This window comes from Bombina bombina, chromosome 6 (genome assembly GCF_027579735.1).
Source record: "Bombina bombina isolate aBomBom1 chromosome 6, aBomBom1.pri, whole genome shotgun sequence".
NCBI lineage: Eukaryota > Metazoa > Chordata > Amphibia > Anura > Bombinatoridae > Bombina > Bombina bombina.
In genome coordinates, this window is record NC_069504.1 from 641,350,465 (window position 1) to 641,375,101 (window position 24,637).

Here is a 24,637-nt window from a genome sequence, read left to right on the forward strand (position 1 = left end):
AGGACCGGGCATTTCAGACTAAAACTTTCTAAGTGAAAAAACAGTTTAGAGTGAGTGCACCTAGGTAAGGTAGATTATAGTGGAAAATTTTAATGCTCTGACCCTAAAAATACAGTTGTTCCTTCAAAACGACTGTCTATGAAAATTAAAAATTACAGGTAAGGGGAGCTGAGATAGACCTTGGTTATATGCACTATGCAATAATTGAATATTGGAGAATTCAGTCCTTAGGTTTAAATTATGTGGAATGTGATGACAAAAGTGATGCCGTGTTAGTTATTAGTAGTATAAATAGTGTATATATAAATATATGAATATATAAATATAGCCTAATGTGCTGTTTTCTGATGTGGCTTTGCACTGATAGTACTAAATAATGTATGTTAAAATGATATAATATATATATAAAAATATAATATATATATATATATATATATATATATATATATATATAAAAAGGATATATAGTTGATTTATATAAAAGAAGTTGTGTTTATTGACAGAAACAAAAATTGATAAACAGTGAAAAAACTGATTAAAATTGGTATAGAGCTCTTATACCTTCTAAAACAATCAAATGACAGAATATATAAAAATTTACAGAACAAAAATCCTTATAAACAGGTATTTTTCTTTTTGTGTACCAATTTGATATATAGCAATATAAAATCAAATGACAGGATAAAGTGCTATTTAGTTGATATCTCCGTGGTATACATGAGGAGACAGGGGCTATGATCAGTCCAAAGATATGTGCAAACAATGTTTAAAAGTCTTGTAACAATACTTTGAAGCAAAATTGAACTCTTGTATTTTTAAAACATAAGATGAGTGAGATGGCGAGTCTGCCGTTGTTCAGATCTGAATATTATTAATACCATACGTATGGGAGATATCTTTTTTATTAACAGTCACACATTGGTATAGCGTAATTATTAAAAATTCAGGTGTACGCTGATTTGTACTCACATTTGAGAAAAAGGGTTTCAATTTCTAGACGTATCTATTCTGCTGGCAGATATCGTGATGTTAGATATCTGATTGGTTGTGGTGGTTCAGCCTTTATGCTGAGATATCAATTTTAGCAAAGCCGGTTGAAAAAACGCTATTCGCAATAGCGATACTTTGTAAGATGATATTCTTTGTTTGCAGTGTGTTTCTTGATGGTGTTACAGATAACACAAACAATTATATACTTGCTGGAAAAGAACGGCTGCTATTTATCTGAAGTGGGAAATCCAAATGTTACAATGTCTCTTCAAGACAAAGGCTATGGCCGAAACGCGTAGATTTGCCCTCTGAGTGTGCACCAACTACCACAAGCTAGTGGACTTTTTCCTTCTCCAGCAAACTCAGCCATCTGTACTTCGTTAGTACAAGAAATCTCCAACTGGTGATACAAGCCAGCGCAATTCAACTACTGAACAAGTTCATCTACCAACCTGAAACTCCAGCAAACCTTACGAAGGTAAACAGTTTCAGCACCTGCAAAAAAGCCTTCACAGCTTTATAAAACATCAGAAAATCAGACTGAGACTCCTGCAAACCTCATGGAGAAAAAAGTCTCAGCCGTTTTCATAACAGAGACATTGTAACATTTGGATTTCCCACTTAAGATAAATAGCAGCCATTCTTTTCCAGCAAGTATATAATTGTTTGTGTTATTTGTAACACCATCAAGAAACACACTGCAAACAAAGAATATCATCTTACAAAGTATCGCTATTGCGAATAGCGTTTTTTCAACCGGCTTTGCTAAAATTGATATCTCAGCATAAAGGCTGAACCTCCACAACCAATCAGATATCTAACATCACGATATCTGCCAGCAGAATAGATACGTCTAGAAATTGAAACCCTTTTTCTCAAATGTGAGTACAAATCAGCGCACAGCTGAATTTTTAATAATTACGCTATACCAATGTGTGACTGTTAATAAAAAAGATATCTCCCATACGTATGGTATTAATATTCAGATCTGAACAACGGCAGACTCGCCATCTCACTCATCTTATGTTTTAAAAATACAAGAGTTCAATTTTGCTTCAAAGTATTGTTACGAGACTTTTAAACATTGTTTGCACATATCTTTGGACTGATCATAGCCCCTGTCTCCTCATTTATACCACGGAGATATCAACTAAATAGCAATTTATCCTGTCATTTGATTTTATATTGCTATATATCAAATTGGTACACAAAAAGAAAAATACCTGTTTATATGGATTTTTGTTCTGTAAATTTTTCAATCAAAGTTTTTTTATTGAGGGAAAAAGAAAAACACAGATCAGAGACAGTGCATCTGACATATATCAACAAAATAGCATAATTCGAATATACATATTTGAAAATCAAAGAGCAACAAAGAAAAGAAAACACATGTTATGAATCACATATGATAGGGAGTAGCCATTGCAGAGGGGCAACCTCTCGAACAGAGTTGAAAGAAATAATATCAGAGACACTACTCATATTGACAAGAATTCAGGGACTATCAAACCCTCAATATATATATATATATTTTTTTTAAAGTGTTATGTCTTTCAGCCCCCACTCTAGGGGTGCTGGGGGATACTATTATATGCTCAAATTAGGAAAGAAGAAATCGTGCTGACCTAGCGAGTTCCAATCATGCCTCCCTGGTTTGCGGCATAGGGAGGTAACCAGAAAAAAAAAGAAGAGGAGGGGAGAACAGAGAAAGGGAAGAATAGGAAGAGGGGGGGGGGGGGAATAGGGGAAAAAAAATATATATATATAATGATTATGCGTTTTTATACAGAAAGCTCTTATCTCCACGTACTCCTCCCTACTTATCACTGAATTTGTATCCATTCAGACCATATCTCCCAGTAATCGTCCATTCGATCCAGTGAACTATATACCGATTTTTCCATATTCGCCAAATATTGCACCATTTCACAAACAGCAGTCAACGAGGGTGGTTCTAATTGCTTCCACGCTCTAGCAATACACAGTTTAGTGGCGGAAATAATATATATCAATAGCTGCTGATTATGTTTAGATAGCCCGTCACCAAACACATGAAAGACAACACATTGGGGGGTCAGAGTTACAGACAAATTCATGGAGTGGAGCAGAATTTCAACGTCCCGCCAAAGAGGCATCAGCTTCGGGCACGTCCACCAGATGTGGAGGTCAGAACCTTCCTCTCCACATTGTCGCCAACATAATGGAGACGATCCCGCAAACATCTTGGACAATTTAGTGGGGACTCTATACCATTTTAGTAGTAGTTTGATATAGCCTTCAAAGATAGTCACACAATGTAGTGTCTTTTTCGTTAGAGTTATAGCCTTGCCAATTTCAAATTCGGTAAATGTTGAATTTAAGTCCCTGCACCAAGTTTTAATCTGCCAAGGAAGACCCTTAGACTGATCATGGAGGAGGGCTCCATAGTGAAAGGTCAGTGGCTTGTAGCCTCCCAATCCGCTTCGCCATCTATGCTCCCATTTAGAAAGCTGTCTGGGGTTTCGTTTAGGGAAATCCCATGATTTTAGCAAGCTTAGTAATCTGTAGCATTCGAATCTCAGCCAACGAGGGGGGTCATTAATTGAATTAATGATTTGCGAAACAGACTTCAGGACACTATTGGAGTAGAAGTGTTCAGACACCAAATTTTGTCCAGTATCCCAGAATTCTGTGTGGATATTGGGTAGGCTCCAAACCAAGCCTCTCATCTGGCGTATTGGGGAGGGGTGCGGGGCAATCTCCGAGTGATGTCTGAGACCATGCCATAAACAATTGTTTTGTTGGACGATAGGGTTTGCAATTTGTTTAGTAATAGACTTATAACTGGGAACCCAAATGACGTCCGAGAGGTTTAAGCTCTGAGGAATGGACATCTCCTCTAAACCATACCAGCCCGGTTTTTCTGCACCTGGGCCCCAGGCAGATATATGGGAGAGTCTCGTTGCTTCATAATATAAAAAAATGTTTGGGAAGGCTACTCCCCCTTTAGCGTATTCTCTTTGCATAATCTTATGCCCGATCCTGGGTATTTTACCCTCCCAGACATATTTAGTAAATATCTGGTGTATCTGTTGGAGTATATTATGTGGAATGTTCAGTGGGATACATCTAAAGATATATAAGGCCTTTGGAAGTAAGGACATTTTAACAGTGGCCACTCGTCCCAGCCAAGATATCTCTCTAAAGTCCCATCTGCGAATTAAAGATTGTAATTCTGTTAGTAATGCATCAAAATTGAGTTTAATTACAGAGTTAATGTCAGCACTAAGTTTTATACCCAAGTGTGTGAGGGATGAAGTAGACCATTGAAAGTCATATCTGCTCTGTAAAACATTAAGCTGTTCTTCGGGAATATTAATACAGTATGCCTCGGTTTTAGTTACATTGATTTTATAAAAACTAAACCTGCCAAATTGTTCCAACAGAGAGAAGACCGAATTAATCGAGGAGGTGGGGTCAGTAAGGAGAATCGTAACATCGTCCGCATATAGAACGATTTTCTTTTCTCTATCGCCAAAGGGGGCGCCTCTAATTTGTGGGGAGTTTCGTATGGCTTGTGCTAATGGCTCCATTGCTAGGGCAAAGATTAAAGGGGACAGTGGACAGCCCTGTCTAGTGCCATTGGAAATGTTAATTTTTGGGGAGCAAAAACCCGTACCTCTCACTCTAGCACTTGGATTGAAGTATAATACCTTAATCATATCGATTGCTTGCCGAGGGAATCCAAAGACCTTTAACACCTCCCATAAGTATTCCCATCTGACCCTGTCAAAGGCCTTCTCGGCATCTAATGACAGGGCCATCAGGGGCGTATTAGAATTTTTGGCCTCAGTGAAGATATTAAGTAATCTCCGGGTATTATCAGGGCCTTGTCTGCCCGGAATAAAGCCGACCTGGTCAACCTTAATCAGGGAGGGGAGCAGGTATGCCAGTCTATCTGCTATTAATTTAGAATACAGTTTGGTGTCTACGTTAAGTAGGGATATGGGTCTAAAATTAGAGCATAGTGAGGGGTCTTTCCCAGGCTTGGGAATTGCAATAATAGTGGCCTCTAAGTGCTCTGTAAGAATGTGGCCCTCCGATTTTATCTCATTAAAGACCTGGCATAGTGTTTGCTGCAGGTTGGGGTTTAATTTTTTGTAGAATAGACCAGTAAAACTGTCTGGACCCGGTGCTTTATTATTTTTAATTTGCTTGATTGCCTCACTAATTTCAGATATAGAAAAAGGTTCAATTAGCTTATTGCCATCTGCTTCAGACAGCAGAGGCAACTTTAAAGTTTGTAGGAAGGTAGATATATGATTAACCGATGCCATAACCGGTTTCTCAACTTTTTCAATATTATAAAGAGTCTCGTAAAACTCGGCAAAAGATTTGCCAATGTCATCTGGCGAGTATACCCTGTGACCTTTTTGGTTAAGATAAGGGATCCTAGAGGCTGCTGCATGATTTTTGAGTTTCTTTGCTAGCAAAGAGTCCGCTTTGTTGCTCTTGTAGTACATAGTGAGTTTGAACTTTGAAATTGCCTTTTTAATACTTTCTAATTCCAAGGCCTTAATTTGGTCTTTTAGAAATAAAATATCAGTCGACAAGTCAGTAGAGGGAGCTTGCTTGTTTACTTTTTCTTTTATTCTAAGATCACATACTAATTTTCCTAGAGGGGCACCCCATTTTTTCCTCTGAGCTGTCAATGTGGCTATGCAGAAGCCTCGAACAAACGCTTTTAAGGCAGCCCATCTAATTTGATGGGATGTTTGTTCTGTAAATTTTTATATATTCTGTCATTTGATTGTTTTAGAAGGTATAAGAGCTCTATACCAATTTTAATCAGTTTTTTCACTGTTTATCAATTTTTGTTTCTGTCAATAAACACAACTTCTTTTATATAAATCAACTATATATCCTTTTTATATATATATTATATTTTTATATATATATATATTATATCATTTTAACATACATTATTTAGTACTATCAGTGCAAAGCCACATCAGAAAACAGCACATTAGGCTATATTTATATATTCATATATTTATATATACACTATTTATACTACTAATAACTAACACGGCATCACTTATGTCATCACATTCTACATAATTTAAACCTAAGGACTGAATTCTCCAATATTCAATTATTGCATAGTGCATATAACCAAGGTCTATCTCAGCTCCCCTTACCTGTACTTTCTCAGACTAAAACTTTCCCAAAAGACCAGAGTATTTTAACATTTTTGCCATCACATTTTTTTTTTAGTAGACAACCCAAAGTATTGATCTAGGCCCATTTTGGTATATTTCATGCCACCATTTCACCGCCAAAGTTGAACAAATAAAAAAATAGTTAACTTTTTCCCAAACTTTAGGTTTCTCACTGGAATTATTTACATACCGCTTGTACAATTATGGCACAAATGTTTGTAAAAGCTTCTCTGGGATCCCCTTTGTTCAGAAATAGCAGACATGTGCTTTTTGGTAATTAGAAGGCCCCTAATTGCAGCTCTTATTATTCCCAGCAGTGAAGGGGTTAATCAGGTAGCTTGTAAGGTTAATTTTAGCTTTAGTGTAGAGATGACCCTTCCACCTGACACTTCCCACCCCCTGATTCCTACACGATCTCTCTCAAACAGCTATCTTCCCCTCCTCAACCCCCACTGGTCACCCTCTTAGGTACTGGTAGATAGTCTGTCAGTATGCAGTTTTAGTCCTTTTTTATTATTACTATTATTTTCTTCAGTGTATGAGTATCCTCTTACCTTACCACCTCCCTGATCCCTCCCAAAAAGCTCTCTAGCCCTACCCCTCTAACTAGTTTTTGCCATCTTAGGTACTGACAGCTGTCTGCCAGTACCCAGTTTTCTATTAATTTTTCTTTTTATTTATTAAAAAAAATAATTCTGTAGTGTAAATGCCCCCCGTCATTTACCCCACCTCCCCCTTCCCCTCTATTACCCCCTTCTCCCTCCTTCTCCCTCCCACTTTCAGTATTTATTTTTTGCTGCAGTGTAGCGGTCCCACCCGCCCCCCCCTCCAGTGATGGGCCGCCCACCCACCTCCCTCCTAACCCTCCCACACCACCAACGATTGGTACCACCACTACCCAATGCAGAGAGAGACACTCTTCTATTCTTATATACATATATATTTATGTGTTAATATGTGTATATACATATGCAGTACTGTACAAAAGTCTTAGGCCACTATTGGATTTGTTGTTTAGCAAAGTTTTAATGACCATCCCTGTTTATTTTCCAGTCTCTTTATTAAGATACAAACAGAAAATACAGGAAACATGTACACAAAATATAAAAAAACTAAATTTTCAGAAAAAAATGTCTTCTTCAGGCAAAAGTCATTATTTAGGGCTCCATGTAGGAAGCAGCGAGAGCTGCTCCGGAACCCTTGCGGGGCAGGTTCGCATATGCGAGCCTGCTTCCTGCAATGTAAGAAGCAGCGGTCATTAGAGGTGGCAGAGAGAAATCACAGAGAGCTTGCTCGCTCTTGATGATTGACAGTTCCTTCACTCGTGCGATTGGTCACGCAAATGAAGGGGTGGGCATTACACACTCATCGGAGTGTGTAATGTCACATACGGGCCAGTGGATCAACAGATCCGCTACCCGCATGCAGCGAAGGCGGGCGGACAGCTTCACAAGTTGAGAAGCTGTCCGTCTGCCTTTTAATACATGGGGCCCTTAGTGTGACCTCCCTTGGCACAAAGTAATCTTCTGGTATATTATACCAGGCTTCTTTCAGCACTTCTTTAAATTTAGGTTGTCTTTTATTTCTTTCTCTGTCCAGGTGATCTCATGCTGCCTCTATAATATTCAGGTCTGGACTCTGTGAAGGCCAGTCCATGACTGTCAGTGTTTTATCAGCTGTTTTTCTCTCCAAATATGATTTGACTGCATAAGTAGTGTGTTTGGGATCATGGCATGCTGAATTAAAACCTGTCTGTACTTTTCAGCATTTATGAGCCCATCAGTTCTGACAATATCGCCAAAACTGGCAGAAATGCAGCCCCAAACTAGGACAGACCCTTCACCATGTTTCATGGAAGGCAGCAAGCACTCATCCTTCCATCTTAACTTGGACCCAAACATTTCAAACTTGGATTCGTCAATCCATAATACTCTTTTCCACTGATCTTCATTCCAATCTTTGTGAGCTTTAGCATATCTTAGCATTTTCACTCTGTTTCCCTTCCAAAAAAGGGGTTTATTGGCTGCTACCCTTCCACAAAGACCATTCGTTATCAAGCATCTTCGGACTGTAGAAGGGTCAACTTGGTATCCTGATGAAGCTGCCAGATGCTGATCCAGGTCCTTGATGGACTTCTTATGGTCTCTCAAAGAAGAAACTATGAGAAACTTCTCATCAGATTCTGAAAGTTCTTGGCCTCTCCTGATTCTTCAAATTTCTTTATAACAACTTGAATACCATCTTGAGTATCCAGTTTGTTTGCTGATTTCCCTTTAAGAGTGACCTTGCTGAAGAAAATGTATCATTTTATGTTTGTCAAGTTCTGTGATCTTTGGCATTTTGAATGGAATGATGTGATTGAAAGTTGGTCTTATTAGCAAGCTTCAAATGAATTGAAACCATACCACGTGTATGTAATTCTCAAACACAAACATGGTAAAATAGACCTTTTTCACAGCAGCCATTTTGACATAAAATAGTAGGACAAATACAGGTGTTAGCAATGACATTAATTAGGGTTCCATTCCATTTAGGTTTACGAGAGCCAGGTTCCTGCTATTGCTCAAGTGTAAGAGGACGTCACACTAAATACTTGCCACTTTAGCCTATAGAAGCTGTTTTTACAGTTTTTTTTCTGTTTTTTAATACTGCATACAAATATCATGTATCTTCTGGTTGTGTTCTAATAAAGAGACTGAGAAATATTTATATATGATCATTATACCATTGCTAAAACTACATATCTAATGGTGGCCTTTTGCACCGTACTGTATTTTTTACAAATCACTGCGGTACTCATGCCATGCTCCACCACTTGTAATCTGGCCCTTAGTGAAAATATTTCACATTAAAATGTTCTGTACATAGCAGAATATGTTCTTACTATTTCTAAATAACTATTCCTATATATATATATATATATATATATATATATATATATATATATATATATATATATATATATATATATCTGTATATATCTATACCTATATATTATCATCTAATAATATATATATATATATATATAACGGTATATATTTAACAAAAAACATCATATATACTGTATGTTGAAATATTTATTTATGAATAAATAGAAGATATTCTTGTATATGAAGAACATTGGATTGTGAAATATTCATAGTTTCATGTCGGGTCAGTGCACATGAGAATATGTGATCGGGTTTGCGCGAGAGTGGGGTGTTAGGTTTTTTTCCCCACTTCTATGGAAGAATAGTTATACGCACACACAATATTGTAAGATCGGGTTATTGTGCACGTCGGGTTAGCGCACAAGCGAAAACAATTTACTTTCAACTCATAATATGAGCGCAACCCCACAAGAGCAAAAAAGCTTACTTCTAGAGCAATTAACGCTCGAGTAGGAGCATTAGCACTCCACTTGTAATCTGGCCCATTATCTAAATTTGTGACCTAAGACAAAAAATTTAAAACCCCAATTAAAACTCAAAATTTCACAATTTAAAGGGACAGTCTAGGCCAAAATAAACTTTCATGTTTCAGATAGGGCATGTAATTTTAAACAATTTTCCAATTTACTTTTATCACCAATTTTGCTTTGTTCTCTTGGTATTCTTAGTTGAAAGCTTAACCGAGGAGGTTCATATGCTAATTTCCTAGACCTTGAAGGCCACCTCTTTTCAGAATGCATTTTAACAGTTTTTTACCACTAGAGGGTGTTAGTTCTTCAGTGTTTCATAAAGATAACACTGTGCTCGTGCACGTGAAGTTATCTGGGAGCAGGCACTGATTGGCTAAACTGCAAGTCTGTGAAAAGAACTGAAATAAAGGGGCAGTTTGCAGAGGCTTAGATACAAGATAATCACATAGGTTAAAAGTATAATAATATAACTGTGTTGGTTATGCAAAACTGGGGAATGGGGAATAAAGGTATTATCTATCTTTTAAAACAATAACAATTCTGTAGACTGTCCCTTTAAACATTGTATAATTATGGAAATACTGAATAATGGAAATAATAGAGTTTTTGTATTGCAGGTATTGTATCTATTTTTTTCTAATGACAGTTTTCATTTTTACAGATGTTGTTTCTACCTTTAAACAGGGTCACTATTTGTTGATTGTTTTAATGATTTAATAAATAACTGTTTCACTTAACACGAATGTGCTTGATCACTATCAGACATAAACTCCAAATAGAATAAGGATTTGAGATCACCTTCAGTTAACCTTTGTAGGCAATATTTTGCATGAGTACATTTAAGGATTATGGAGAGCTACTTGAAGAACTTTCAATTATCGAGTTAACTATTTCTCACGTTGCTGGAACATTAAGGAAATTCTTAATGCAATAATCCTTAATTGGTGTACAATTGTTAACCTGCTCAAGATATGTTGGCCAATATTTGTGAAACAATAGCATTTGATCTCACATTAGAAAATATCACTTAAAGGGACAGTTAAAACCAAAATTGTTCTTTTTTTAAAAAGATAGATTGCGCCTTTATTACCCATCCCCCAGTTTTGCATAACAATCATTGTTATATTCATATACTTTATAACATTTAAACCTCTATCTTTCTGCCTGTTTCTAAACCACTATAGACAGCCTCTTATCACATGCTTTTTTATTAGCTTTTCACAACAGGGGACTACTAGTTTCTGTGAACCATATAGATAACATTGTGCTCTCTCCCGTGAAGTTGTGGCTGACACTGCACTTATTGGCTAAAATGCAAGTCAATAGATAATAAATAAATAAGCATGTGATCAGGGACTGTCAAAAGAGGCTTAGATACAAAGTAATCACAGAGGTAAAAGTGTATTAATATAACCGAGTTGGTTATGCAAAACTGGGTAATAAAGGGATTATCTATCTTTTTAAACAATAATAAATTAGGGTTCCTTTAAAAGGAAAATATTGTGCAAATACAAATGTTTATAAGAGTTTCCAATATATTTGTATTTATTAAAAAATATAAACGAGCAAATAAAAAAAAAAATTGGTGTACATATTATTTTGAGATTGGCCCTTTTTAGTACAATTTCACTAAACGCAAGCAAAATATGAAAAGTTGTCTTGAAACCTGGGGCGCGATCCGATATAGATCGTAGTTTTCGGCGCAAGCGAGGTAACCCGCGTCGCCTGCAGTTTCAGCTCGCAACTCGAGCTATCCAATATTCACCGCCGTCAGATGCTAAACTGGCGTAAGTCAGAAAAACCGACGAGCAGGCAAAATGTGCGCAAATACACCTTTTAGTCGTCGCAAGTACTTGCGCCTGTATTTTGTTCACGTAAAGTCTCAATAAAGTGTAGTTTTATGCAAATTAGCCTACGACTCGTAAAAAATAACGCCAGTTCTAAGAGATGCGCCACGTAATGACGAGATTCAAAAATCATACTTAAACACCTGCGCAGCCGCCATTTCTTTAGTGTGTTTGGTTGGTTCTTGTAGCTACAGCACACTACAGCGAGTATAGAGATTAGTGGTAAGAGTAGTGAGAAAGGAGCATTTCATCAAGTTAGTTAGGTCGGATTGTTAAGCCAGTACATTTACTTACACTTTTTTTCATATTGCACACATTTTGCATACACACATATACAAAATACACAACACTTTTTTTTGATAACACCCAACACTTTTTATTTATCTTTTACAGTTTGAAAGGCTGAGTGTCTGGTTGTGATTGTGTGTGATTGAAGTGGGAGTGAGTGTGAGTGTGTGAGTGTGTGTAGTGTGAGGATGTCAGGGAGAGATAGGGCTGGGGGGAGGAGGGAAGGGGAGTCGCAGGGAGAGGATTATGTACAGGAGGAGCAGCAGGGTCCCCGTCAGGGAGTGAGCGGAGTGGGGAGAGGGAGAGCCAGAAGGGAGGATGGGAGTGGGGTTGCCCCAAGGCCAGGCACACTGAGAAGAGGGATAGAGGGTGCACATGGGGATAGAAGGGGGGAGGAGGGAGAGGATAGGGAGGAACCCACACCAGGGACATCCCAGGGAGGGAGCCAGGCAGTCCAGGACGAGGAGCGTATGAGGTGTCCGAATTTCAGTTTTGCCGAAAACCTCGCTCTAGTCCAGGCTGTCCTGGAGAACCATAATGCCCTCTTTGGACAAGAGAAGGGCAAAGGAGTTGCCCGTAGGCGTAAAGATGCTTGGCAGAAGGTGGTGGAGGCCGTCAATGGTGTGTCCCAACAGAGGAGGAATGTGGACGGCCTAAAGAAGAGGTGGAATGATTGCAAGAGGAGAGTCAAGGAGAGGATAGGCCAGAAAGCAATCTCCCAGAGGGCAACAGGAGGTGGGCCTCACTATGAGGCCGAATACAATGAGTGGCAGAAGCTCATTCGTAGGTCCCTGAGCCTCACAGCAGTCCGTGGACTTCCAGGGGCTCGTGACTCAGGGACTGCAACATCAGCACAGCATGCTGGTGAGTAACATCCCACACACTAGTATTATATGTATTTGAGTTATAACATCCTATATTGTCACACATTCATGTACACAATGAGGATCATGGTATTTTGATTACTAACAACTAAATATACAATGAGATTTCACATTAAAGGGACATGAAACACAAAGAATTTATTTCATTATTCAGATAGAGAATACAGTTTTAAACAACATCAAAATTTACTTCCATTATCTATTTTTAATTATTATTTTGATAATCTTAGTTTATTAAATATCAATGCACATGGGTGAGGCAATCACACGAGGCATTGATGTACAGCCACCAATCAGCAGCTTCTGAGCCTATCTAGAAATGCATTTCAGCTAAGAATATCAAGATAATGAAGCATATTAGCTACTGGAAGTAAATTACAAGTTTTTTAAAATTCCATGCTTGGCTAGCTGAATCATGAAATAATAAATATGGTTTGCATGTCCATTTAATGCTACTTAACACATTGAAAATCATGATATGAGGTAGAATAGTGAAATACTAACATGTCTCAGAGTAACACAGGCCACAAGCCACATGTAGACCTTTCAGTAAATGGACACCATAGTCATCACAACCATAGTGTCACTTAAAGAACACATTTTCTCCATCACTGACATGTACACAGAACTATTGTATGAAACACATACATGTATAATTTGCATATTACAAACCCTCATATCACAAATCTCAATGTGCACATGCATGTTATAGAGTTTGACATGAGAATGTGGATAGGCCCTAGCATGTAAATTGTATGCCCACATGGATAGATATCTGACTGTACTAATCCCTCTCATCATTTGACTCCTCCACAGAACCTCCAGTCACCAGGGTGCCTACGCCCATGAATCCCCCAACACCGGTTCAAACTATATGTCCACCTCAACCACCGGTACAGATAATACAGCAGGAGTATGCCAGGCATGACATGGCTTGGACTGCCTCAAAAGAGAATCCACATATCATGCCGCCTGCATTAGAGGAGGATACCTGGCAGGAGCCCTGGCACGAGGAATATTCCTTTGGCTTGGAGGGGGAGCCCCGCCAGCCCCGAAGGGTAGATGTATTTACCCCCCCCCCCAAGAATATCATGGCACTACAGGAGTATACCAGCAGGCTGAGTGGATGCACACCAGCGGCCATTGGGACTATCGGTCCATCCCGACATCTGGACCATCATCATCAGTTGGAAGGGCTCCACCAACTGTAATCCATCGCCCTGCACCTCCAGCTCATATTCCTGTGGCTGCACCTCCAGCTGAGATATCTGTTCCTGCACGTCCAGCTGAGGTTGTTGTTCCGGCACCTCCAGCTGCTGTTTTTGTTCCGGCACCTCCAACTGACGTTGTTGTTCCTGCACCTCCAGCTGCTGTTTTTGTTCCGGCACCTCCAACTGAGGTTGTTGTTCCTGCACCTCCAGCTGCTGTTTTTGTTCCGGCACCTCCAACTGAGGTTGTTGTTCCTGCACCTCCAGCTGCTGTTTTTGTTCCGGCACCTCCAACTGAGGTTGTTGTTCCTGCACCTCCAGCTGCTGTTTTTGTTCCGGCACCTCCAACTGAGGTTGTTGTTCCGGCACCTCCAACTGAGGTTGTTGTTCCGGCACCTCCAACTGAGGTTGTTGTTCCTGCACCTCCAGCTGAGGAACACGTAATTGAAACAGTGCCTATTGTCCCTGCTGCTGAAGAGCCCATGGATCAATTGAGTTCCGCCATGGGTGACGAATATATCTCACTACAGAGGAGGCAAACATTGACCTGTGAGACTCTAACGGCAACGTGTCAAAGAATGCAGAGGGAACAACACAGGTTCCATAGAAGCCAACAGCGTTTGCAACAGAGATCAAATGAGCTGCAAAGGGACATGGCAGCATCTGTATCAGCTATGGTCCAAAACCAAAACCAAATGCTGCGAGTCATATCGGACATGCAAATACAGAGTGACCAAAGATGGAGGGAACAGAACCAACTGTTGGGGGCTTTGGTGGAGCATTTCACCCACCAGCAGGACATGGCATTAAGTATCTCCTCTGTGACCAGCACTCCTACTGGATCCACACAACCCAGGAGAGGCAGAAGACCCACACCAGGCCCCTCATCTAAGAGGCCTAAAAAAAAAAAAATATTATTCTATTTCATTGAAAATCTTGTCCTCTGTTATTTACTATCTAATTGTCATCCACATCCATGTGAGTTGTGTTTTAGTACAGTAATATTGGTAAAACATATAATAATACCTGTGTTGAAATGGACCAAAAAGGTATTATTATAATGTTTATGACATATTCCTGCTCAATAAACAACATCACATGGTTGTGTCTCAACGGTACATATAGTAATATTAACTTCTAAGATGTACATCAAGGTTTCTCACATCCAATATAAATTGACACGTTGGTATATATAACTAATAATGTATTTAAAGAAGGTGTGAACATAAGGTATAAATATCCATTATCCTCATTCTTAATGATAGTGAACTAAACATGAATGAAACAAATTATAAATATACAGTAATTAGGGTTGTTAAAGGGACATGAAAGCAAATATTTTTACTTCATGATTTTGAAGGAGAAGATAATTCCAAAAAGAAATTATAATTTCATTCTATTATTTATGTTGCTTCATTCTATTGATATTCTTTGCTGAAAACCATATCGAGATATGCTTGGTAGCTGATGATTAGTAGCTGTATATAGATGCCTCCTGCGATTTCTTCACTGTGTGCATTTCTATGTCTTCATTAAAGTATATCTAAATAAATAATGAAAATAGGTAATTGATTTAAATTATAAGGTTTTTACAAATTATCTTCTCTATCCTTAATCATGAAACAATATGTTTGGGTATAGTGTCCCTTTAAGGGAAGGGGGTTGGGATGTAGTAGTTTCACTTACATGCAGTGGAAATCCAAACTTTTAAATTCTGCAAGACATGATATATACACATGCAATGGTTGGTGAGGTACTGTCAAACATCATAATACATGTGAATGTTACGGTTTACTGTACTTATGAATAAGTAACTTACAGGTGAAGTATTCCCGGATGACATAATCCCTCACTTCATTCCCCCTCAGTGTCCCCCTGTCCACATCCTCAAGTACAGGAACCAGCTGCTGCTGCTGCTCTGGGTCAATGTCCCCCAACAAACGTGTGTCCACAGCAATGTTGTGTAGAATACAGCAAGCATTGACAATGGAACACACTTTGTTGGGGTTATACTGTAGTGCTCTGCCTGCAACATCCAGACACCTGAACCTGGTTTTTAATAGGCCAAAGCTCCTTTCAATGACATTCCTTGTTCTTATGTGTGCCTCCTGGTACCTGAGTTGTGGCTCCGTAATGGGGTGCACCAAGGGGGTTAATAGCCATGGTCTGCAGCCGTACCCTGCGTCACCTGTCATGTAACATATGTGTTTGGATTACTACAGGTACATCATGTGCTTTAAAGGGACACAACATGAATCACATATAAAAGATAGATTTAATAAAAACATTAATGGAAGTAATCAGGATAGTTAATTAAAATTAAAAGGCCTATCTGAATAATGGAAGTGCAATTTATACTAGACTGTCCATTTAATAAGAACCTGCAATTGTTAGCAGCTTGATAATTAACTTCGATTAGATCATTTTCTCCATTCTATAGATAACTTTTGATGACAAGCATATTAGATATGCTCAATAGCTGCTGATTGGTGGCTGCACATAGAAGCCTCATATGATTGGCTCATATATGTGAATTAGAAATTAAAAAAAAAAAGATATTTAAAGAATGAATAAAATGATATAAGAGAAGTGAATTGTAATGCTGTTTAACATTGTATTCTCTATCTGACACATGAGATGACAATATGTGTTTAGTGTCCCTTTATTAGAAATATACAGACAGAATGAAGGTACTCACCAAGCAGCCATCCTCCCGAAAGTGTTCCATTTTCAAACATATTGAATAAGGAGGTCTGGCGCAGGATGTAGGAATCATGTGCACTCCCTGGGAAGCCTGCATACACATGTAAGAATTTCAGATTGGTATCGCAGACCATCTGGCAATTCAATGAGTGAAACCCTTTCCTGTTAATATAGAGGATTGTCTCCTCATGTGGGGCCACAATACGCACATGTGTGCAATCAATTGCCCCCATGACATTAGGAATACCCCCCAGTCGATAGAAGCCTTGTTTAAGACGGTTCCATTCCTGGGGGGTATGGGGGAAAAGAATGTATCGTTGTGTCTGGTTATCTAGAGCAGTCAGAACCTCCCCTAGAATCCTGGAGAAGGTAGACTGCGCTAGGCCAGACACAAGCCCCTCTGTTGACTGGTATGAGCCAGTTGCCAGGAAGTGTACAACACACAACAGCTTCTGCATACCAGTCAGAGCTCGGTTCCTATACGCTTGAGGGTCAATTTCATCCTTCAACACCTCATATAGGTTAATGAGGCTTGCAGATGTCAAGCGATATTTTTCCCTGACCTCCACTTCTGTCATCCCAAACAGGGTGACCCTAACCCTGTGTACCCTTGGTGCTCTTCCCCTCTGCTGATGCCTTCGTCTTATAGGCCCTGCTGGCCTATGGGCAGCTGCAGCAACAGCAGCATGGGGAGCACCAGGAACAGGGACAACAGCAGGAGGAGCAGGGAGGGCAGCAGCAGCAGCTGGAGCAGGGACAGCTACAGCACCATGACCAGGGACCTCAGCAGCAGGGATACCATCCAAAACAGGGGCTTGTAGGGGTTCAAGCACCCCTTGTGCCCCACGACGCTGTCTGACTCTAAATGCAATATACTGCAAGGGAAACATGGTGGCTAATGAGGGTGTGCATTTGCAGGTGTTTTAAGGCTGCAGGTGAGAGGTTGTGCTGTTTGTGATTGGTTTGACACACTTGCAGGGGCAGGAATAATAAATGCTTTTAAGAGGTTAACTATTTGTGAACAAGCTGCTGCTATGTATATTGTTAGGCATGCATTTGTTAGGCCTTCTGAGAGTTACGTTGGTTTCTAAGTCAGTGCAAGGGTACCTGCGCCTTCAATTTGTGGCGAGCTGAGAATGGAGTAGATTTTGTAAAATCTGCGCGCGTAAGTCCTTACGCCGTATATTGGATAGCAAATTGCGCGTGTTTTGTATGTCAGTCTATGGGCCAAAAAACTACGGGCGACGCCAGAAATGTACGCGCGTAACTTCTAGCTTACGCCATATATAGGATACCAAACCCGCGCAATTATTGGCGTCGCCGGCTTTTGCGGGCGACGATTTTTATCGGATGGACCCCTGAGTACTTCAAAAGAATTTAGAACCATTTCTAAGGTTTGGAGTTTCCCCATGTCCCCATTTCATCTGGTTCGGTTACCTTGTAGTATATGCAAAATATGCTAATTAATTATCAGGTATCTGCTTGAAATAATGTTGTTTCTAAAATCTACAATTTGAGTGTAAAGATGGTGGTGCTATGTGCACTGACATTGCTAAAATGCAATCCATAGTGTTCCCATTTTTACTTCCATATTACAATTTAAAAGTAAAAAGTTTTAGCTTGAGCAGGCTAACATCTGGAGCTAGGCCCCGCTAAATCCCTCACCTAATAGACAAAATGCAGGTCTGGCTTTTTGGTCGAGCCCTTAGCTGAAGATGCGCTAAAAAAAAGAAGAAATTGACACCTAGATTACAAGTTTTGCACTATAGAGCTTGCAAAACTAACGCAACAAAAGTTGTGTTATTTCACCCTCCACAGCGCTGCCATTACAAGTTTCTAAAAAGCCTCCATGTGCGTGCGATATGGTGGCGATGAGCTCCATACCGCACAAAATCCAAGGGCTGCTTTGACATGCTCGTGCATGCTTTCCCCATGAACATCAATAGGGAGAAGGTGTTAGAAAGAAAAACTAACACCTGAAGTGCGTAATGGCGATCGCCGTAATGCAACCCCATTGATGTCTATAGGGAAAAAAAGTTACGTTTAAACACCCTAACATAAACCCTTAGTCTAAACACCCCTAATCTGCCGCCCCCGACATCGCCAACACCTAAATAAAATTATTAATCCCTAATCTGCCGCTCCCGACATCGCCACCACTAATAATAGTTATTAACCCCTATTCCACCGCTCCCCGACATCGCCACTACTATAATAAAGTTATTAACCCCTATTCCCCACGCACCCCAACATCCCTGACACTATAATAAAGCTATTAACCCCTATTCTGCGCTCCTCGACACCGCCACCACTAAATAAAGTTATTAGCCCCTAAACCTCAGACCTCCCACATCACCGCCACTAAATAAACCTATTAACCCCTAAACCGCCATCCCCTAAATCACAAAAATATAAATTAAACTATTAACCCCTAAACCTATCACCTCCTAACTTTATATTAAAAAATAGCCAATAAAATGTCAGTAGCTCTCATCCTATTGACTGATTTGAACAGCCAATAGGATTTCAGTAGCTCTCATCCTATGGGCTGATTTGAATTTCAAAAATCAAATCAGCCAATAGGAATGCAAGGGACGCATTTTAAAAAAGGCTCCCTTGCATTGAAGATTCAGTGTACAACGGCGACCGTATGAAGAGGACGATCCACACCGGATGTCTTGAAGGATGGACCCACTCGGCGCCGCCGGGATGAAGATAGAAGACGCCACCGGGATGAAGATAGAAGATGCCGCCTGGATGAAGATAGAAGACGCCGCCTGGCTGGATGAAGACCTCGCCGCCTGGATAAAGACTTCTCACTGCCTGGATGTCCGGACATCAGAAACTCTAAGTGGATCGTCGGGAGTTAATGTTAGGTTTTTTTTAAACATTTTTGGGGGGGAGTTTTTTTTAGATTAGGGTTTGGGCTTTTTTAAAAGAGCTAAATGCCCTTTTAAGGGCAATGGATAGCTTAGGTTTTTGTTAGAGTTAGGTTTTTTATTTTGGGGGGTTGGTTGGGTGGTGGGTTTTACCGTTGGGGGTCTTTGTATTTTTTTTCTGGTAAAAGAGCTGATTTCTTTAGGGAAATGCCTTACAAAAGGCCCTTGTAAGGGCTATTGGTAGTTTATTGTAGGCTAGGGTTTTTTTATTTTGGGGGGGCTTTTTTATTTTTATAGGGCTATTAGATTTTGTAATTGTTTTTATTTTGGATAATTTTGTTTGTTATTTTTTGTAATTTAGTATTTTTTATTTTTCGTAATTTTAGATTAAAATTGTTTTAGTAGTGTTACGTGTTTTTTTATGTGTAATTTAGCTTATTTAATTGGTAGTTTTCTAATGTTAGTATAATAATTGTTAAGTTAATTAATAGTTTAAACTTAGTTTTTTTTTATTTCATGGGTAAGTTTTTATTTATTTTAAGATAGGGATATTGTAATTTTAATTTAAAGTTAGGGGGTTGTTAGGTTTAGGGGTTAATAGTTAAATTTATTTATTTGCGATGTGGGGGGCTGGTGGTTTAGGGGTTAATAGGTTTATTTAGTGGTGGTAATGTGGGAGGCCAGAGGTTTAGGGGTTAATAACTTTATTTAGTGGTGGTGATATTGGGGAGCGGCAGAATAGGGGTTAATAACTTTTATTAGTGGTGGCGATGTCGGGAGCGGCAGATTAGGGGCTAATAACTTTAATATAGTGTTTGCGATGCGGGAGGGTGGCGGAATAGGGCTTAATAGGTAGTTTATGGATGTTAGTGTACTTTGTAACATTTTAGTAATGAGTTTTGTGTAACAATTTTGTTGCACAAAACTCATAACTACTGGTCTCAGATAGCGGAATGGATCGTGTTGGTATAGGCTGTAACGCAAGCATTTTAGCCTCACCGCACAACCTGTAATACCGGAAATTTTTTTGAGTGTGGGATTGACGTTGCGTTACAGACTAAAATGCTTGCGGTATAGCTATACCGACAAGACTCGTAATGGCTGTGTTACGGTTTTTACACTGAAATGACAAATTTTTCAGCAGTAAAACCGTAAAGCAAAACTCGTAATCTAGGTGAAAGTGTTTTGCAGCAATGACAAAAACATTTTGGTGCTGGTTTTTCATTATAACTGCTTTGAGATGCAGTTATGAGTTTAGTCAACTGTGAAACTATGTATTATACATTAAAGGGACATGAAACCAACATTTTTTTCTTTCATGATTTAGACAGAGCATTCAATTTTAAACAATTTTCCAATTTACTTTTATTATCTAATTTTCTACATACTCTTGATATCCTTTGTTGAAAATAATATCTAAATAGGCTCAGGAGCTGCTGATTGGTGGCTGCACATATATGCTTTGTGTGATTGGCTCACCCATGTGCACTGCTATTTCATCAACAAAGAACATCTAAAGAATGAAGCAAATTAGATAATAGAAGTAAATCTGAATGTTGTTTAAAATTGTATTCTCTAACCTAACTGGATTATAAAAGAATCATTTTGGGTTTCATGTCCCTTTAACAGGGGAAGCACAGAATTTACACTCACTGTAATTTGGTTTTCTCTGTATTTGTGGGGTGCATAAACCAAATAATTTCATGGGTTTGTACTCTTGAATTAAGACTTATACCTTACTTTAACTATTGTATTTAGCCATTTATATTTATTTGTAGTATACTGTAGAATAACCTATACTGCCCTTCATATATAATTATGATTATTTAAAGAAACTTGAAACATCTGAAATGATTCTATTATCTTTATTTACCATCAGGTTTTCAAGATGTCCATGTGATGATCTTTGTTGGCTTTGGTTTTCTCATGACATTTCTGAAAAGATATGGCTTTAGCAGTGTTGGGTTCAACTTCTTGCTTGCTGCCTTTGGAGTTCAATGGGCCATTTTGATGCAGGGCTGGTTCCACACGTTTCAAGAAGGAAAGATTTTAATTGGTGTATCAAGGTAAGATATTTTATCAATAATCTGATTCTGTAAAAAAATATTAGCTATTGTTATTTGATCTAGAGGTAGAATCCTAGGCCATTAAAGTTAGAGATTCGGTACCTGGAACAGAAATTGGTAAAAGAAAAATCAGCGTCTCATTTTATGCAGATGATAGGATGTTTTTTTCAAAATACAGAAGCCAATGTTTAAAAAATGCTGGAAATCATTGAGTCTTAGGATCTTTTTCAGGCTAAAAGACAAATGATTCCCTTCAGCAGATACCCTTTAGAGAGGTAAAAGATTATGAGCAAGATTACAAGTTGTGGGGTACGACTTTACCGCTAAAAAAATGGCCTAGAGTGCAGAATGGTCAGCTACTTGATATTACAAGTTGTACGGTATGGCTACTCCGGTAGCATTATAGCCTATACCGCAACAATCCAATCCGCAATCAAAGACCAGTAGTTATGGATTTTGCAAAACAAAAATGTTTCACAAAACTCATAACAAATATGTTACAAAGTACACTAACACCCATAAACTATCTATTAACCCCTAAACTGCCACCCCTAGCATTGCAAATTCTAAAATAAACCTATTAACCCTTAATCCGCCACCCCCCTGCATCGCTAACACCTAATCAACCTATTAACCCCTAAACCGCTCTCCCACACATCACCAACACTAAATAAAGCTATTAACCTCTAAACCGCCGACCCCCCACATCGCCACTCCCTAAATAAACCTATTAACCCCTAAACCGCTGCCCCCCCACAATTTCAACACTAAATTAACCTATTAACCCCTAAACTGCCGGCCCCCAACATCATGACAAACTAAATTAAACTTTTACCCTCTAAACCTAACACCCCCTAAATTTAAATTAAAGTTTCAATATAACTATCTTAAAATAAATAAAAACTTACCTGTGAAATTAAAAAAAACTAAGCTTAACCTATAAATAAATCTAACATTACTATTTAAAAAAAATAAAAGATATAAAAAATAAAAAACCTAAATTTCAAAATTAAAAAATCCTAACACTATGAAAAAAAAACAACTAACATTACAAAAAATAAAAAAACTCTAAAATTAAACAAAATAACAAAACCTAACATTACACAAAATAAAAAACTCTAAAATTGCAAAAGATAACAAAATCTAACATTACAGAAAATAACAAATGAAATTATCCAAAATAAAAAAGATATTCCGAATCTAGTACCCCATTTAAAATAAAAAAAAGTCACCCCAAAAAAACAACCCCCCCTAATCTATAAATAAACTACCAATAGCCCTTAAAAGATCCTTTGTAGGGCATTGCCCTAAGTTTAACAGCTCTTTTAATAAAAAAAAATACAAAGTAACCCCTAACAGTACAAACCCCCCAAAATAAAAAAAGATCTAACTAAAAAAAAACTAATTTACCCATTGCCCCAAAAGGGGCATTTGTATGGGCACTGCCCTTAAAAGAGCAATCAGCTCTTTTACTGACCATGAGAATAAAACAATCCCTAATCTAACAATCCCTAATCTAAAAAAAAAACCTACCCCCAAAAAACAAAACAAAAAACTAACACTAACCCCAAAAAGTGTGCTCTCCATTACTGAAGTCCGGCGATCCATCTTCATCCATCGCTGGATCATCTTCTTTCTTCTTGCCGGAGGTGCCGAGCGGTCTTCCGATGCGTGGATCTGGAGCGGTGGTCCTCCTCGGCGGCGGTCATCAGCGACGTGGAGGTACTCTTCATATGATCATCCACCGCACACTGAAGATTGAATGCAAGGTACCCCTTTTATATTGGGGTTTTTAAACAACTTCATAGACTTCAATGGGGAAGCGCTAAACCGACATGAAATATTAATATTTCACATTACAATGTTCTTCACGTAGCAGATATGTTCTATTTATTCATAAATATTTTTACATATATCTGATACATAGATGATTATATATAGATATAGACATGTAGAGATATGTATAGGAATATCAATTTAAAAATACTTAGAACATATTCCCCTTTGCGAAGAACATTGGAATGTTAAATATTTACACTATATACATAGTTAAACACTTTATTAAATATGAATATTGCATAAATATGATTTTCCATGTTTTCAGCTACTTGACTACAAAGGGATCTAATGCACTTATATGTATATGTTTATATATGTATACATATGTTTTTATGTGTTTATATGTGTTTTGCTCTATATTTGCTGTACTTATTTCACATTTCAATAAATTTAAAGGATATTGATATTTTTATTCTTAAAATACACATTTCTATATATATATATGTGTATATACCTATACCTGCATATCTATTCTTATAGATATATAGGTATATATATTTATTTTACATGAATAGTATCATATATATATAGAAATATAGGCAAAGATTGGTGTATGTGCACTCCCACCAACGTCCAACAGCTACCAGGGTGCTATACGGTAAATGATAAAGACGCAAAGTGAAGCACTCACTGGATTTTCATCAAAAAGTGACCAAAACTTTAATGTAGATTGTGACGTTTCGGGACAGCAACAGTCCCTTCCTCTGACAAACAAACACTGAACAAAAGCAGCCTTAAATAGGCTCCCAAATACACTCCCCTCAGGATCAGCCAATCCAGGCTGAATAATAAACACACCCATAAAGTGACCAATAAGAAAACATGATACAAAATTGTGTATGTGACTGTTATAACATAATCGACAAAAATGCTTTAAAAACAAATCCCCTTTGGGTCCCAATGCTGGTGGTCAAACCCCCTATCTAAAAGAAACATCCTATATAATTGTCAATCGACTGAATTAATGAAATAAGTCATAAAATCAACTATTGTAATATAACCAATCAAATATTGGATTGCAAACTTGTATTGCGATAGGCTCCAATACGTCATTACTGCTGTTACTAATCCGCCCCTTGTTGTCAGGGACGCAATCACCGGCACATCTATAACCAAAGGAAGGAACCCCGCTACTGGTCCGTCCCTTCTTCCTAGGGCCGCGATCACAAGCTTAACTATAACCCACAAAAAAACACTCATCACAATACACAGTAGCGCATATCCTGCTACATTAATTTTTACCTGCGCTCATATAGACAATATGTAGCCGATCGCCCTATGAGAGAGCAAAAAAATGTCAACAAAAATTATCCAATGGTAGAATGCCATGTC

At 38.4% G+C, this 24,637-nt stretch overlaps 1 protein-coding gene across 1 annotated transcript in view; it reads left to right on the forward strand.

The window, feature by feature from the left end:
• LOC128663366 (ammonium transporter Rh type C-like) overlaps nt 1-24,637 on the forward strand; it is a 243,097-nt gene that overhangs the window by 38,537 nt on the left and 179,923 nt on the right. The window contains exon 2 of the mRNA XM_053717668.1: nt 21,280-21,466. Coding sequence (XP_053573643.1) covers nt 21,280-21,466 — 187 coding nt within the window. The remainder of the gene's footprint in view (nt 1-21,279; nt 21,467-24,637) is intronic.